This window comes from Natator depressus, chromosome 1 (genome assembly GCF_965152275.1).
Source record: "Natator depressus isolate rNatDep1 chromosome 1, rNatDep2.hap1, whole genome shotgun sequence".
Lineage (NCBI taxonomy): Eukaryota > Metazoa > Chordata > Testudines > Cheloniidae > Natator > Natator depressus.
The window spans coordinates 37,362,845-37,379,600 of record NC_134234.1 but is presented as its reverse complement, the minus strand read 5'-3'; the positions used below and the strand labels follow the sequence as shown (position 1 = coordinate 37,379,600).

At 42.2% G+C, this 16,756-nt stretch overlaps 1 protein-coding gene across 3 annotated transcripts in view; it reads left to right on the top strand.

Moving 5' to 3' along the window:
- C1H11orf65 (chromosome 1 C11orf65 homolog) overlaps window positions 1-16,756 on the top strand; it is a 29,598-nt gene extending 12,842 nt beyond the window's left edge. For 2 of the 3 annotated variants that reach the window (XM_074957591.1, XM_074957581.1), the window contains exons 6-9: window positions 2,746-2,879; window positions 11,191-11,361; window positions 11,611-11,666; window positions 16,300-16,756. In XM_074957591.1, the coding sequence (XP_074813692.1) occupies window positions 2,746-2,879; window positions 11,191-11,361; window positions 11,611-11,666; window positions 16,300-16,478 (540 nt within the window). In that variant the 3' untranslated portion in view covers window positions 16,479-16,756. The remainder of the gene's footprint in view (window positions 1-2,745; window positions 2,880-11,190; window positions 11,362-11,610; window positions 11,667-16,299) is intronic. The other variant, XM_074957601.1, reaches the window with a different exon arrangement.

Genomic DNA, 16,756 nt, shown 5'->3' with positions numbered 1-16,756 from the left:
AGCATTACAACATTTAAATAATTTCTAATACACTACATAATGACATGAATCATTCAATGTGACATCATCAGATGTCTTCTCTAATCCTATTATTCTAACTTACTCCACTTCTCCACACCTTTAGCTCATCCTGTCCAGCCGCCTCTTCCAAGCAGGCATTTTGATGAGGTTGTTGAAGACAGTATACCAGTCTCCTCATTTCCGTCTGTTCCTCCTTTTTTATTTACCAGTCACTTTTCCCACTTCCTAAGTGCTTGAACCCATATAACATTAGACCAGTGGGTCTTAAGCATGGTGGATTGAGGGTATGCCATCCAATTTACTTCAACCCTCCACCCCCATCCCATCCCTCTTCAGGGACCACTCTCGCAAGATTGCCCTTCAGTGGGAGGTTCAATCTCTTCTTCAGACAGGGCCATAGAGGAAGTACTGTTGGACCTCAGAGGACAAGGCTTTTATTCCCATTATTCCCTGATCCCCAAGTCAAAGGAGGCCTCAGGTTCATCTTAGATGTAAGAGAGTTGAACAAATTGCAGAAGAAAATAAAATTCCGCCTGGTTACCCCAGTGACAATTATCCTTTCCCTGGAATAAGGAGACTGGTATGATGCCCTCGACTTGAGGGATCCTTACTTCCATAGCACAATATGTCCCAACCATAGAAAGTTTCTCAGGTTTGGGGTGAATGGTTGACAATATCAGTTCACAGTATGTCTGTTCCGCCTGGCAGCTGCTCCTCAGGTATTCACAAAGTGCATGACAATGGTAGCAGGTCATCTTCAAAAATTAGGTGTCCATATGTTCTCATATCTGGATGATTGGTTGATCAGAGGTCAATCAGAATCTCAGGTCCTCTCCAGCATATCCACTGCTCTATCCATATTCAGTGCTCTGGAGCTCTTAGGGAGCAGATAAAATCAATACTGAGGCCTGTACAGACAATAGAATTCATTGGAGCAGTCCTCGACTCCACAAATCAGGTTTGAAACCATTCAGAACCTATTACTTCAAATGAAAGCTTACCACTCACAACAGCATGCAGGTTCCTCAGCCTGTTAGGTCACATGGCAGCATGTATCTATGTAGTGCAGTACACCAGACTGCGACTCAGGATACTACAGACATAGCTAGCATCATTATTTGCCCCAAATTGTCACCACTTGGATAAGGTGGGTCAAGTGCCAGAGCTAGTCCTGTTGTCTCTGGATTGGTGGACAGACCCTCTAAAAGTTTGTGTGGGCATTCCCTTCCTTCCCACACTGCCAACACTCACTCTAGTCACGCACGCATCATCCCTAGGTTTGGGGGCTCATATTGGATCCCTGAAGACTCAAGGACTCTGGTCATCTCAGGACCTAGAGGCTCACATAAATGTCAGGGAGTTAAAAGCAGTACGTCTATCCTGCTCAACCTTCCTCCCCTACATATGGGGGGAAGGTATGTATAATATGACAGACAATTCAGTGACTATATTTTATATAAACAATCAAGGAAGGGCATGGTCAACCCAGCTCTGCAAGGAGGCAGTTCCCCTCTGGGTCTTCTGTATAACCAACTCGATTCACCTCAAAACTGTTTCCCTTCCAGGTAAGCAGAACACACTGGCAGATCAGCTGAGCAGATCTTTACCAAGCAATACAGGTGGAATTGACATGTGCAGTCACTCGAAGAAGAAACGGTTACCTACCTTTCTATAACAGTTGTTCTTTGAGCTGTGTGGCACATGTCTATTCCATGAGCCATCCACCTTCCCCTCTATATCAGAGTACATCCAGTATGAAGGAACCGAGGGAGGTCAGGAGCAGCTCCATCCTCTTACATCAGCGTGCAGTCATGCACAGCAACAGGAGGGCATCTGAGCCACCCCAATAGGTACTGCTGGGGGGGAAAAAATTTCCAACATTTGTGCACGAGGTGTGCACACACCTACAGTGGAAAGGACATATGCAACACATCTTGAAGAACAACAGTTACGGAAATATAGGTAACCTTTTCCTTCCATAATAATAAGACTTTGCATATACATAGCGACACCTTTCACCCAAAGATCTCCAAGTACTTTACAAAAGTGGGCAAATGTTACTATCTGTATTTTACAAATGAGGAAACTGAGGGGCAAAGAAGTTAAGTGACTTGCATAGGTCACAGAGAGTCAGTGGTGGTGTAGGGAATAGGAATCAAACTTCTGACTCACGTTCTCTTATTCTAGGCATAAAACCATGCTGCTTACTTCCGCCCTCTTCCCTATTACATCTATCCCTATGCCTATTCCTTTAAGCCTGTCTGGTGGTAGCCTCCGAGTAATAGTTCTGGAGCTTCTCAGAGAAACCTAATCTGTGTTTGGCCATTATTTGTGTGATTATTATATTACTTCTCAGTATGTTATCCATGAGATTTTTCTCTCCACTATATTAAACAGATTATCAGCAATTAAAGAATCAGCACTCTTTTTATGCAAAAATTTACTAAGGCAAGGCACAATTACCATTGAATTAATGTTTGGAAGAGAAAGTATACTCCTTGCATGTTTAACCTTGTGTCTCTCAAGTTACCGATAAGATAATGTATCTTATGCTGAACAGATAATCAAAACAGGCAAGTGGTAAGTCTTTAATTATTCTCAATGTAAAGGACCAATCATGGGGTTTATAAATGAGAAGACATGGCCAGGGGTGTAGTGGGGAAGAAAATCAGTAATGGTGTTTTTGTGAAACTAGTCCAAACAATACATCACATTTGCCAGTAGTTTTGGAGGACCATAGATCCTGTAACTGCTGAGGACAACACAAAGGAAAAGGAATTCCATTACTCTAAGCTGAAGAGGAAACAAGACATTGACCAGAGAAGAAAAAGGAGAAAAATTGAATGGATGACAAAAATGTGAGTTGATGCAATTTTCAGACTTATGTTTCTGGGCATGATTAGAGTGGTATTCTGGTCATGGGTCTTTTCAGAAATCATTAGCTTTCATGGCTAAATTATCTTAAAACACCATGTAACTGTGTTATAAGTAATGAAGTTGTATATCACTACCAAGTCCTGTTGAACTTCCAAATGGAGCTAGTTCCATTTGGGGCAGCAGGATATTGCCTCTTCTATATCTGAGACTGGATAGCTCCTGCAGGAGCTGTTATTTTATTGGCTAGATCCCTCTGCAGCTATGCAGTGGCGGCTGTGGAGGCAACGCAGAAGGAGGTGATGTGACCTTGGGCTGTACTATCTCCCATGTGGATTTCCGCATAAATATCTGGGAGCATAGAGAAAGATAGCATCACAGAGGGTGACAGTTCTTCCCAGTTCTATTCAGAAAAGAGGAACTCCACATATAGGCAGCTTCCTCTTCTGCTTGTAGATCACTGCCCCCATCATCTCTAGAATATAGCACCTCCTGCCCCCAGGAATTTTCATCTTATTTCCCAGAGAAGATCACCCATATCTGGAATGGCTGTATAAGCCACCAGGAGCAAGCTGAGAACAAGATCAGAAACATAACATCTTCATTCTAAGACACCAACCTATACACACAAACAATAGTCATTGAATCACTGAGTGCAAGCAGGGTCACCATCTGTGACAAGGACAACTGCTGTTGCTATATGGTAGGTTTGTATGGAATACCACAGAGCATTCCTAACTGAGATTGCCAATACTTCATTTAATAAGAGAAATCTACCATGCAACCTAAGAAGGGCAATAGTCTAACCAGAACCAAAAAAACATTGCTCAACACTCAAGACCTTGCAGCTATGGCCAGTGTCTAGCCTCCTTTTCTAAGCAAACTAATTAAGAAACTAGCAAAACACAGTCTCCAGTGGGTCCTATCAATTGCCAGAATCCTGGATCCATCTCAGTCAGGCTTCAGACCAGGCCACAATACAGACACATCACTTGTTGCTCTATTAATGACATTCTTTGGGCCATAGATAAGGGAAGATCATCCATGGTCATCCTGTTGGACCTCTCTGACATTTGTTACTGCTGATCACTAAACTCTCTAGTCCAGCCTCTAAGAACGTGCAGGGTTGGAAGGTCACACCCTGAAATAACTCAGGTCCTTCCTTTTAGACCAAACCAATAGCTACTTATGGGCAATTGTTTATCCACCTCCAAGGTCCTTACCAATGGAATCCCACAAAATCTCCCCTATATGATTTAACGTCGATATTGAACCATGTTAAATAGGTAGGAAGGCAGATAGAGCAATCATCTCTAATGCTAACACAATGGAAGAAAAGTTGTGGCTCTCAAGCCAAATAGATATCAACATTTTTATAACCCCTGCTTGAGTAGGCCAAATTTTATAGTCTGTTTTCTGAAGAGAGAAAACAAATTATTCCTTGGCATTAACCGTTGTTTCAGGATCAGGTGGGCATGTGTAAAAGTACACAATTGCAATCCCAAGTGCCTCCATCACCAAACAGGCATACCACTGGATGTCATTTAACTGGACATTCATTTTATTTTAAAGATTACTACAAAATTAATTTATTAGAAAAAATGTAGCATCCAGAGGTATGAGTTTTAAATGGGAACATATTCACAGATTCTAAGGGTCAGAGAAATCTCTATGATCAGCTCCACTAGCCTGACTTCCTCCATAACATAGGCCATAGATTTATACAAGCCCTTATTTGTTTTTTCGAGAGGGATAAGAGTATTGTGCTGCACATCACCAGTTCCAAACACATTAGCTTAACACGGATTCATCAGAATTAAGCTCACATATGTCTATATTGTAATGCAGTACCCACCTCATCACCTCTAAGGCCTTGTCTACACTACGAAATTAGGTCGAATTTATAGAAGTTGGTTTTGTACAAAGCGTTTTTATACAGTTGATTGTGTGTCCCCCCACCCCCACAAATGCTCTAAGTGCATGTAGTCGGCTGTGTCCACAGTACCGAGGCAACCGTCGACTTCCGGAGTGTTGCACTGTAGGTAGCACAGTTCCCGCAGTCTCTGCCACCCATTTGAATTCTGGGTAGAAATCCCAATGCCTGATGGGGCTAAAACATTGTCGCGGGTGGTTCTGAGTACATATCGTCAGGCCCTCCCTCCCTCCCTCCGTGAAAGCAATGGCAGACAATCATTTCGTGCCTTTTTTCCTGGGTTACCTGTGCAGACGCCATACCATGGCAAGCATGAAGCCCGCTCAGCTCACTGTCACCATATGTCTCCTGGGTGCTGGCAGACGCGGTACTGCATTGCTACACAGCAGCAGTTTATTGCCTTTTGGCAGCAGACAGTGCAGTATAACTGGTAGTCGATGTAGTCCAGGGTGCTCTTTTAACCGACCTCGATGAGGTCAGGGGCACCTGGGCAAACATGGGAGTGACTCAGCCAGGTCATTTCCCTTTTAAGTTTCGTCTCATGGTGATTCAGTCCTACCAGCAGTGCACTTTTAATCAGCACTCAGGAGATGACGATGGCCAGCAGTCATACTGCACCGTCTTCTACCGAGCACCCAGGAGATGACGATGGCTAGCAGTCGTACTGCACAGTCTGCTGCCAGCAAGATGTATAAAGATAGATGAAGTGGATCAAAACAAGAAATAGACCAGATTTGTTTTGTATTCATTTTCTCCACCCTCCCTCCGTGAAATCAACGGCCTGCTAAACCCAGTTTTGAGTTCTATCCTTGAGGTTTTGAGTTCTATCCTTGAGGGGGCCATTCCGTTTCTCGTAAAGCCACCCCCTTTGTTGATTTTAATTCCCTGTAAGCCAACCCTGTAAGCCATGTGGTCAGTCGCCCCTCCGTCCTTCAGAGCAACAGCAAACAATCGTTTCGCACCCTTTTCCCTGGGTTGCTCGAGCAGGAGCAGACACCATAGCACAGCAAGCATGCAGCCCGTTCAGCTCACCGCAGCAATTATGACCATTGTAAACACCTCGCATATTATCGTGCAGTGTATGCAGAACCAGCACCTGAAAAACCAGGCGAAGAGGCGACGGCAGTGCGGTGATGAGGACATGAACACACTTTTCTCTAAAACTGCGTTCCCCCGCAATTTGAAGATCATGGTGTTAATGGGGCGGGCTTATGCCATGGAACGCTGATTCTGGGCCCGGGAAACAAGCACAGAGTGGTGGGACCACATACTGTTGCAGGTCTGGGATGATTCCCAGTGGCTCCGAAACTTTCGCATGCGTAAGGGCACTTTCATGGAACTTTGTGACTTGCATTCCCCTGCCCTGAAGCGCAAGAATACCAAGATGAGAGCAGCCCTCACAGTTCACAAGCAAGTGGCAATAGCCCTGCGGAAGCTTGCAACGCCAGACAGCTACCGGTCAATCGGTAATCCATTTGGAGTGGGCAAATCTACTGTGGGGGTTGCTGTGATGCAAGTAGCCAATGCAATCATTGAGCTGCTGCTATCAAAGGTAGTGACTCTGGGAAATGTGCAGGTCATAGTGGATGGCTTTGCTGCAATGGGATTCCCTAACTGTGGTGGGGCTATAGACAGAACGCATATCCCTATTTTGGGACCGGACCACCAGGGCAGCCAGTACATAAACCGCAAGGGGTACTTTTCAATGGTGCTGCAAGAACTGGTGGATCACAAGGGACGTTTCACCAACATCAATGTGGGATGGCCGGGAAAGGTTCATGACGCTCGCGTCTTCAGGAACTCTGGTCTGTTTAAATGGCTGCAGGAAGGGATTTACTTCCCAGACCAGAAAATAACTGTTGGGGATGTTGAAATGCCTATAGTTATCCTTGGGGACCCAGCCTGCGCCTTAATGCCCTGGTTCATGAAGACGTACACAGGCACCCTGGACAGTAGTAAGGAGCTGTTCAACTAGAGGCTGAGCAAGTGCAGAATGGTGGTAGAGTGTGCATTTGGATGTTTAAAGGGTCGCTGGCGCAGTTTACTGACTCGCTCAGACCTCAGCGAAACCAATATTCCCATTGTTATTGTTGCTTGCTGTGTGCTCCACAATCTCTGTGGAGTAAGGGGGAGAGTTTATGGTGGGATGGGAGGTTGATGCAAATCGTCTGGCCACTGAATACGCGCAGCCAGACACCAGGGCGGTTAGAAGAGCACAGCAGGAAGCAGTGCGCATCAGAGAAGCTTTGAAAACCAGTTTCATGACTGGCCAGGGTACTATGTGACACTTCTGTTTGTTTCTCCTTGATGAAAACCCACCCCCTTGGTTGCCTCTAAATTCACTGTAAGCCACCCGCCCTCCCCCGTTCGATCACAGCTTGCTTGCAAAGGAAATAAAGTCACTATCATTTAAAAAACATGTATTCTTTATTAATTGATTATAAAAATAGGGAGATAACTCACAAGGTAGCCCGGGTGGGGTGTGGGAGGAGGGTAGGAGGGAAGGAAAAGGCCACTTTAAAACTTGTTGAATGCCAGCCTTCTGTTGCTTGGGCTGTCCACTGGGGTGGAGTGGTTGGGTGCCCGGAGCCTCCCACCCCGCGTTCTTGGGCATCTGGGTGAGGAGGCTATGGAACTTGGGGAGGATGGAGGGTGGTTAAGCAGGGGCTGCAGCAGCAGTCTGTGATCTTGCTGCCATTCATGAACCTCCACCAGACGCCAGAGCATGTCCATTTGATCCCGCAGTAGCCCCAGCGTTGCCTCATGCCTCCTCTGATCTTCCTGCCGCCACCTCTCCTCATGTTCATCGGCCACTGTCCTGTACTCTGCTGTTGTGTCCTTCCACACATTCTGCTGAGCTCTGTCAGTGCCGGATGACTGCATGAGCTCAGAGAACATGTCATGTCATGAGCTCAGAGAACATGTGATGTCAAACAACATCGCGCATGCGTTTTTTTCACCGCCTTATCTGAGATAGCCTTTGGGACAGAGGAGGGAGGCTTGAAACATTTGCAGCTGCTGGAGGAAAAAAAGGGAGTGAAGTATTTAAAAAGATACATTTTACAGAACAATGGCTATACTCTTTCATGGTGAACAACACTATTCACATTACATAGCACATGTGATTTTGGTACAAGGTTGCATTTTGCATCTTATATTGAGTGCCTGTGGCTTTGGTGTTAGAGATCACACACGCAGGGCCGGGACACAGAATTCGGCATGCAGGTGGCCATGGTAAGCCATAGTCTTTCGGCTTCTGCAACCTTCATAACAGCAGCCCCCTCCTTTCCCATGCCAAGCAAAGCCCGTTGAGTTGGCCATTTAGTGCTGCAGTTTTCCTGTTAATGTGCAGCAGCAGAAACCAAACTAACCCCCTCCCCCCATCCAATTTTCTGGGATGATCGCTTTTCCCCTCCCCCAACCTCCTGGCTGATATCAGGAAAGATCCCTGCTAGCCAAACGCGAACAGCTCAGTGCCAATGCCCCCTGCCCCCTGCCGCCCCCCCCCCCCCCCCCCGCGGCTAACTGTGGGGAGGATTCCTTTTCAGCCACAGGCAAACAACCCAGTAGGAATGGGCACCTCTGAATGTCCCCTTAATTAAATTCCCCTGTTTCAACCAGGTTATCATGAACAATATCACTCTCCTGAGGATAACAGAGAGATAAAGAAGGGATGTTTCTTGAATGCCAGCAAACACCGGGACCATATGCTGCCAGGCTTTGTCATGCAATGATACCAGATTACTTGCTACTAGCATGGCGTGGTAAAGTGTCCTACCATGGAGGAAAGAATAAGGCTGCTCTCCCCAGAAACCTTCTGCAAAGGCTTTTAGAATACCTCCAGGAGAGCTTCATGGAGATGTCCCTGGAGGATTTCCGCTCCATCCCCAGACACGTTAACAGACTTTTCCAGTAGCAGCGCTGGCCACGAATGCATCCCAAGTCCTCAGGGCTACTTAGTCATTAAAAAATGCTTGCTTTTATAACATGTATTATATTTAAAAAGGTACACTCACCAGAGGTCCCTTCTCCGGCTTTGTTGGGTTGGGAGGGTATTTCAGTCAGGGTGATAAAAAAGATCCTGGCTGTCGGGGAGAACGGTGTGCTGTGTGCTCTCCCCAAGCTTGTCCCCCTCCTCCTCATCTTCCCCATCTGCAAAATCCTCAGCCATGGCGGAGAATATCCCATCATCGGAGTCCACGGACAGGGGTGGGTTAGTGGTGGCGGCCCCCCTAGAATTGCATGCAGCTCAGCATAGAAGCGGCATGTCTGTTTGATTCTTTGGTTTTCTGGTACGCTTGTCTGAGCTCCTTAAGTTTCACGCGGCACTGTGTTGTGTCCCTGATGTAGCCTCTGTCCCTCATGGCCTCTGAGATTTTTTGAAATGTTTTGGCATTTCGTCTTTTGGAACGTAGTTCTGATAGCACGGATTCCTCTTCCCATACAGCGATCAGATCCTGTACCTCCCGTTCGGTCCATGCTGGAGCTCCTTTTTTATTCTGGGATTGCATGGTCACCTGTGCTGATGAGCTTGCCTGGCCAAACAGGAAATGAGGATCAAAAGTTCCCAGGGCTTTTCCTGTACAGCTGGCCAGTGCATCCAAGTTCAGATTGCTGTCCAGAGTGGTCACAACTGTGCACTGTGGAATAGCTCCAGGAGGCCAATACCTTCGAATTGCGTCCACACTAACCCTAATTCGAAATGGCGATGTCGATTTCAGCGCTAATCCCCTCGTTGAGAAGGAGTACAGAAATCGGTTTTAAGAGCCCTTTATGTCGAAAAAATGGCTTTGTTGTGTGGACGCGTGCAGGGTTAATTCGGATTTAACGCTGCTAAATCTGACATAACCTCATAGTGTAGATCAGGCCTAACATAATGCTACCCTCACTTTGAGGAGGAGAACACGACTCCACTTTCACCAGAGTTTCAGCAGCACAACACAACAAGCTGCTGTAACGGGAATGCTAAAGTTCCTCTTACCCCAGCCAAAGAAACAAGATAAGAAATTGATCCGAAATTACAGTCTATGAAGCAGGAGATTATTTCTGGGTGTCACAGGGTCACCGTAATGAGCTTTTAAAAAATAATGAGCTAAATCCTTCATTCCTTACTCAGGCAAAACGTCTCTTGGAGAGACAAGGCGGGGGAAGTGATCTCTTTTATTGGACCAACTTCTGTTGGTCAGAGAGACATGTTTTCGAGCTTACACAGAGCTCTTCTTCAGGTCTATTGAAGTCAATGGGAATTTGCCAGAGAAAGGAATAAGCCCACAGAGATAGAAGAAAGAAATACAGCTCTATTTTGAAAATTGTTGAAGTTCAGCTTTTGTCCCGTTCTGACCTGAGATATAATTCAAACAAAATTTGTATATGTAAAAGGCAAGGGGACACACAGTTGTTTTTGTAGTATAATTTTTAAAGTTACTTCCATTTATGTAGTATCATAACATTACTCACCACAAAGAGCTTGCAAATCATTTCAAAAAGCCTAAAATAGTTGGATTGTTTGTGGTGTTTAACAATGTTTTCTTTAACAACAAAAATCAGTTTTTCCTTGTGATTTCTTTCTCCCTATATTACTGGGAGATGGGGCAGGCATGAAGAATGATGATTCTTTTCAGAGGAAGAGGCAAGTTGGCCCATGTGGTTCTTGCAAGTATCCTCCTTCCTAAACAAAGGGGAATAATTTCCCAAAGACAAGAACTAAGAATATAAAGCATAAATGGGATACTCAGGTTTTCTTCTACTCATATATTCTAGGCTACTACTAGATTATCCTTCTCATAGGCATAGTCCTGACATAATTAATGTACGGGGTCAAGACAGGTGCTTTAAAATGGTAGGGAAATATTTATAAAAGTAGCTTGTCCTAGGAGTTACGTCATTTTTTGACCCTCTCATGTGCCTGAAATGAAGATCTCTGTTTCAGTTGTATATGCAGTGTACAAATTGTTGTGTATGGTGTGGTGTACTGTTTAAAAAACCCAGAACTCACTCTATATGGTGGTTGAGAAGGTGATGCCTACATAATTGTTATATCATTTTGTAAAACGCTTTGAGGATCATTTGGGATAAAAACTCTAATATAGTTGATATTAAAATGATAAAAGAAAAAAATAGTAGAATCTATATTTAAATTGTGTACACACATACTTGATTCTCTTCCCCTCCTTACTATGTCACCATTAAATCACAATTAATAATGACTAAGGTACAAAATATTTCAGTTCACAGAACACCCATGTTATCCTTAGTTGGTTCTGCTAGAATAAGACAATATGTTGGGATATAGTGCCTCTTACCGTCAGAAAATATAACTGTTCCAAGCAACCTGCAATAACAAATTCTTGTTTCACTATTAGGTATCGTGCAAGAAGCTTGCGGGTCAAAACAGAGGACCCTACCACTACAATCTTAATTCAGAGAAGTGCAGAAGGCATCGTCAATGCTATTGAGAAAGGAGGAACAGACAATGTAATGGAATGGGAAGTGGATGAACTGTTGCAATGGACAAATGCACTTAACTTTGAAGAGTAAGTATGTGGGTTTTTTTGTTTGTTTTCTTTCCCCTCTGAAAGACTTTATGATAGAGCCCTGATGATCCCCAGCTTCTCCCATTTTAAATCTTCTCCCTCCATTATTCTCTATTGTGGCCTTGATCTTCTTGGAAATGTTTTAGCTTCCAAAAAGTTAACTTCCCCAAAATAATAAAATTGTGTTTAATTTTCAGGATTTTATTAATTGTACCTTAAACTGAATGTGTGTTTACTTAATGTGCTTAGATATATTAGCCAGTGGAAAGAAATTGCAACAAGCAACTCATCAGCTAACTACCAGGGTAAGTGGTGCCAACTATAGCTGTGGTAAATGGCTTCAAATACAATCTTGCTCTCAAAAATTACTTTAAAAATTGCAGCTATGTTCCATGTTTATTGTGTCAGTTATTTTTTTCCATATCCACTATCTTTAGCTTCCAGGCAAAAATATTCTAATTCCCAATCATACAAACTCACTAAGAAATCAGTATATTTATCAGTATCATCAAGATCTGGTAATCTTTGTTATGAATATCAAAAGTGTAAGTCATTTTTAACCTATTACTTGAAAAGGAAAATGGAATGTAGAATTCCAGAAAATATTTGCCTCTTCAAAGTCAAATCCTTTTTATTAAACTCAACTGTAACCAATTATGATTTACACATTTGCTTCTACAATCTGATTTGTTAATATTTCTCCAAACATCAGTATTGCTCATCTTTGAGAAAACAAACAAGTTCTGATCTCTCTAGTCTTTTTTAAACTGAATTTCTGCATCATCTTTATTCGTAATGCACGCGTCTTTTTACAATCAGGTTTAATATGCTGTAATTTAGTTTCTCTTTTTTTATATGTTTTTTCTCTGCTATTAGCAGGCCAGTAAACCTAAAATTAGACCTACCAGATATGTTGGTTCACAGGCATGTTATTTATTTGTATTATAGTAGTGCCTGGGATTTCCCAATTGTGGACCAGAACCCAACTGCGCTAGGCACTGTACAAACACAGAACAAAAAAGACAGGCTCTGGCCCAAATACCTTACTATCCAAGTAAGGCCTGGTTTTAAATATGCAAGAGCTATGCTTTCCAAGTTTTCCAGTGAGGAAGATTCTTGTATACTCCATCTATCCATTTGAAAGACTCAAGGGAATACTCTACTATTTTAAACTAAAAATACACAAAACAGAATCTCGTGGGATGATGTACTAAGATTTATTTTAATTTATTATTGTGGCTTATTGCTGATATGCGACTCCATCACTAATGTATGTAATGCACTTGCACCCAGTATATTTTAGGACTAAATAAACCATATTCTTGGCTGTAGTTGTTAGGTGGGAGTTGGCAACCAGACAAAGGCGTGTCTGTGTTCTGTATGGGCTTACGTATCACAGTGTGTGTGGTACTTGGGCTATATCCATACTTAACACTTCCAGTACAAGGGATTTTACAAGTATCACAAAAGTTGATCAGCAGCTTGTCTGGAATAAAGGAATGAACTTTGCAAAAAAGTGCATCTCTCAGATTATTCCATAGTAATATTCACCCTAACATATGAAAAAAATTTGCAGAGCACCTTAAAAAGTAAAGCATTTTCCACAAAGCCAGGGGATGTTAAAACATTTTCATGACACACTAACTGGGTTATGTTTAGAACTGGCATACCCAGTTCCAAAAATAATCAATTATTTTTAAACAGGGGTGTGTCACATGTGGCAGCCAACCTTAAAAAATAAATGATTTATTTCATATGCTAAACACATTGTAACAGCATCAGTTGGTAGGTTAGAAGTGCATGAGAAAGTCTGAAATCCCTGAGAGTCTTCAGTCAGTTGGATCTCTTGATTATTTGTAGATAAGGCCAGAAGGGACCATTGTGATCATCTACTCTGAACTCCTGTAGAGCACAAGCCACAGATCTCCCCCAAAATAATGCCTAGAATAGATCTTTTACAACATCCAATCTTGATTTAAAAATTGTCAGTGATGGAGAATGCACCTTGACCATTGGTAAATTGTTCCAACTATTAATTACTTTCACCATTAAAAATTACACCTTATTTCCAGTCTGAATTTGTCTTCATCTTCCAACCATTGGATCATGTTATATCTTTCTCTGCTAGCTTGAAAAGCCCATTATTAAATATTTGTTCCCCATGGAGGTACTTACAGACAGTAACTCTTTAACCCAGTCACTCTTTAAACTTCTCTTTGTTTAGTTAAATAGATTGAATTCCTTGAGTCTATCACTATAAGGCATGTTTTCTTTAATCATTCTTGTGGCTCTTCTCTGAACCTTCTCTAATTTATCAACATCCTTCTTGAATTGTGGGCACCAGAACTGGACACAGTATTCAGCAGTAGTTACACCAGTGCCAAATACAGAAGTAAAATAACCGGTCTACTCGAGATTCCTGTTTTATGAATTCCAGAATCACACTTTTGGCCACAGCGTCACACTGGAAGCTCATGTTCAGCTGATTATCCACCATGACCTCCCAGAATAAAATCCCCTATCCTGTAAATATGGCCTGCATTCTTTGTGCCTAGACATATACATTTACATTCAACCATATTAAAATGCACATTGTTTACTTGCTCCCAGTTTACCAAGAGATCCAGATTGCTCTGAATCAGTGATTTGTCCTTTTTGTTATTTACCTCTCCCCCAATTTTTGTGTCATCTATAAACTTTGTCAGTGATGATTTTATGTTAAATAGTGAAGGGCCAAGAACCAATCCCTGCAGGACTCCACTGGAAACAGACTTGCTCAGTGACAACTCTCTGTTTACGGTTACATTTTGAGATCCATCAGTTAGCCAGTTTTTAATCCATCTAATGTGTGCCATGTTAATTTTATATAGTTCAGTTTTTTTAATCAAAATGTCATGTGGTACCAAAGCAAACTTACATGGGTAGGGGGAGGAGACCCCTTCAGGGAGGCTAGCCCCTGGTTCTGCTCCTTCCATCCACAAGCCCCGAGACACCCTGCCCTCCTCTGCAGCCAGAGCCCCGAGACCCTCTACTCCCCTCCCGTGGCCAGAGCCCCGAGTTCCCCTTTCCCCCCACGTGGCCAGAGGAGCCCTGAGTCACCCTTTCCCCATGGCCAGAGGAGCCCTGGGTCAAGTGGAGCCCTGAACCCCACCCCCAACCTGCTTGGAGGAGCCCTGGGCTGGCCAGAGCCCAGGCCAGCCACAGCTGCGCCTCCTCTCCCCAGACCCCAAGCTGCCCTGCTTCTTGTCCTTATTTCTGCTGCCCATGGAATTCTCCTTGTGTCCCTTGGCTTCCCTTATCAATTTTCTACAATTCCTAACTTCTGATTTATATTTTTTACTATCAACTTTCCCTTTCTTCCATTTGTTGTATGTTATTTTCTTTAGCTGTCTTCACTTCCCCTCTAAACTTGGTTCTTTTTTAACCAGCACAGCCTTCTTTCTCAGTTGCGGGATTGTGGCTTTTGGAGCATCTAGTAAGGTGTTCTTAAATAATTCCCAAGAATCTTAACATTTTTCTATTTAAATTCTTCCTCTCAGCTGATTTGACTCGTAATTGTTTTCAGCTTTGTGAAATTGGCCCTATTAAAGCACCAAATATATATATTACTGGTCTGGATTTTATTCAGTTTGCACAATATAAATGTGATCAAGTCATAATCACTTGTACCTAAGCTACCATTAACATTTAGTTTGGTAATCAGTTCCTCTTTAGCTGTTAGGACAAAGTCTAATATAGAATCCTCCAGTGGTGGCTGCAACACTTTTTGAGTTAGGAAATTGTCATCTATAATGTTTAGAAATTACAAGGACATTTTAGTACTGGCAGCATTATCTAGCCATTAGTAAAGAGACATTGGATAGTGCAATGGGATGTATAAAAAATTAGATTTTTCTACTGATTCTGGAAGAGGTCAGGGTTGTGGGGGTTTTTTTTAATGTAATTTGCTAAAAATGATGCCTAATATTAAAATGATTGTAGGATGCAAATAAAAAGCCTTGAGTATTTTTAATTAACAGTAATGCTGTCATCACAGAAAACAATGTAAAAATATCTCAGTTATGCTATCACTGCTCCAGTGACAGACAACACAGTTGCTGAAGTGGTAGGGAATCCAAAGCTAAATAAATATAAGCCATTTATAAGCTGATGTGTTCCCCGACAGGGGTTTGCATTGATTTAACAAAATTGATTTAAAAACAATTTTAGTTAAATCTGTGAAACTATTATGTGTAGACAAAGCCTTAGTTAAGTCAGGCAAGAACCATTCTTCTGTTTGTTGGCCATCTTGACAAAGCAGCTCTCACAATGATGCTCTATTTAGACATTATGCAGTGATCTGGACTGTATTAATATGCAACATCTCATACAAGTGTGGTGGGACTAGTCAAAAGAAGGCCAAGATACAAATAAAGGGCCAAATTCTGTTCTCATTTGCACTCTGTAAATCCAGAATAACTCTGTTGACTTCTATAGATTTACTAATGAGTTACTCCACTGGGAAAGTAGAATTTGGCCCACAGTTTATTCTTGTGGAGGAGAAAAGGGGAATAACTTTCATTGTTGGAAAATTAGACTGTATTTGCATTTGATTTTTTAACAATGGTACAGAATAAAAGAAAAAATAAAGCACTGCTAGCAAGGTATGTTTCCTAAAGTTGTTTTTGTTCATTCTAATTTCCTCCATCTCGCTAACACAAACAGAACTTTTTAAGCAGGTTTGTTCAAGTGTGCTGAGTTTCTGAGTTTAATCTTTGTTGTTTTAAAACAGCATTATACGGATTTTTTTCAACAAAAAGTTACGATGTGTGAATATTGTAAAGAGAAAAGAACTATGATAGGTCAAAGTATAACTGTGGGACAGTTAGTTTAAATATCTATATTAACTCTCACAGATTTTTCTGACCTATATTTCAATTTTTTTTTTTTTTTTTTTAGGTTTCCAGTTTATTGTATCACAACATGATCCAGGTGAATTCTCAGAGCTACCCCATGGAAACATCCAGGAAATACCAATCCTTAATCCATTAACTTTAAATGAAACAGACTTCAAGTCAGGGACATCTATAACACCATTAAACTCACCTTGTAATCTCCCAATGGATAACAAATTCTGAATAATTTTGCTCCTATTCATTAGGATACTATTTTGCTCTACTTCAATTTGATATGAAATGGAGCTATAGTTTCAGCAGTTAGAGCTGACTAAACAAGAAATCTGCATGTAAAACATAAATGTGCTGCATGATTCTCTCCTCTATAAAAACAAATTACAACAGTATCCAAAACGGTTTTGAATCAGTCAAAATGTGCTAACAACAACCTCCCCTACTTTTATTCCTCTTCTAGAACACCTACATTCAATATATAAAATTATGCCAAATGTTTCAGCAAA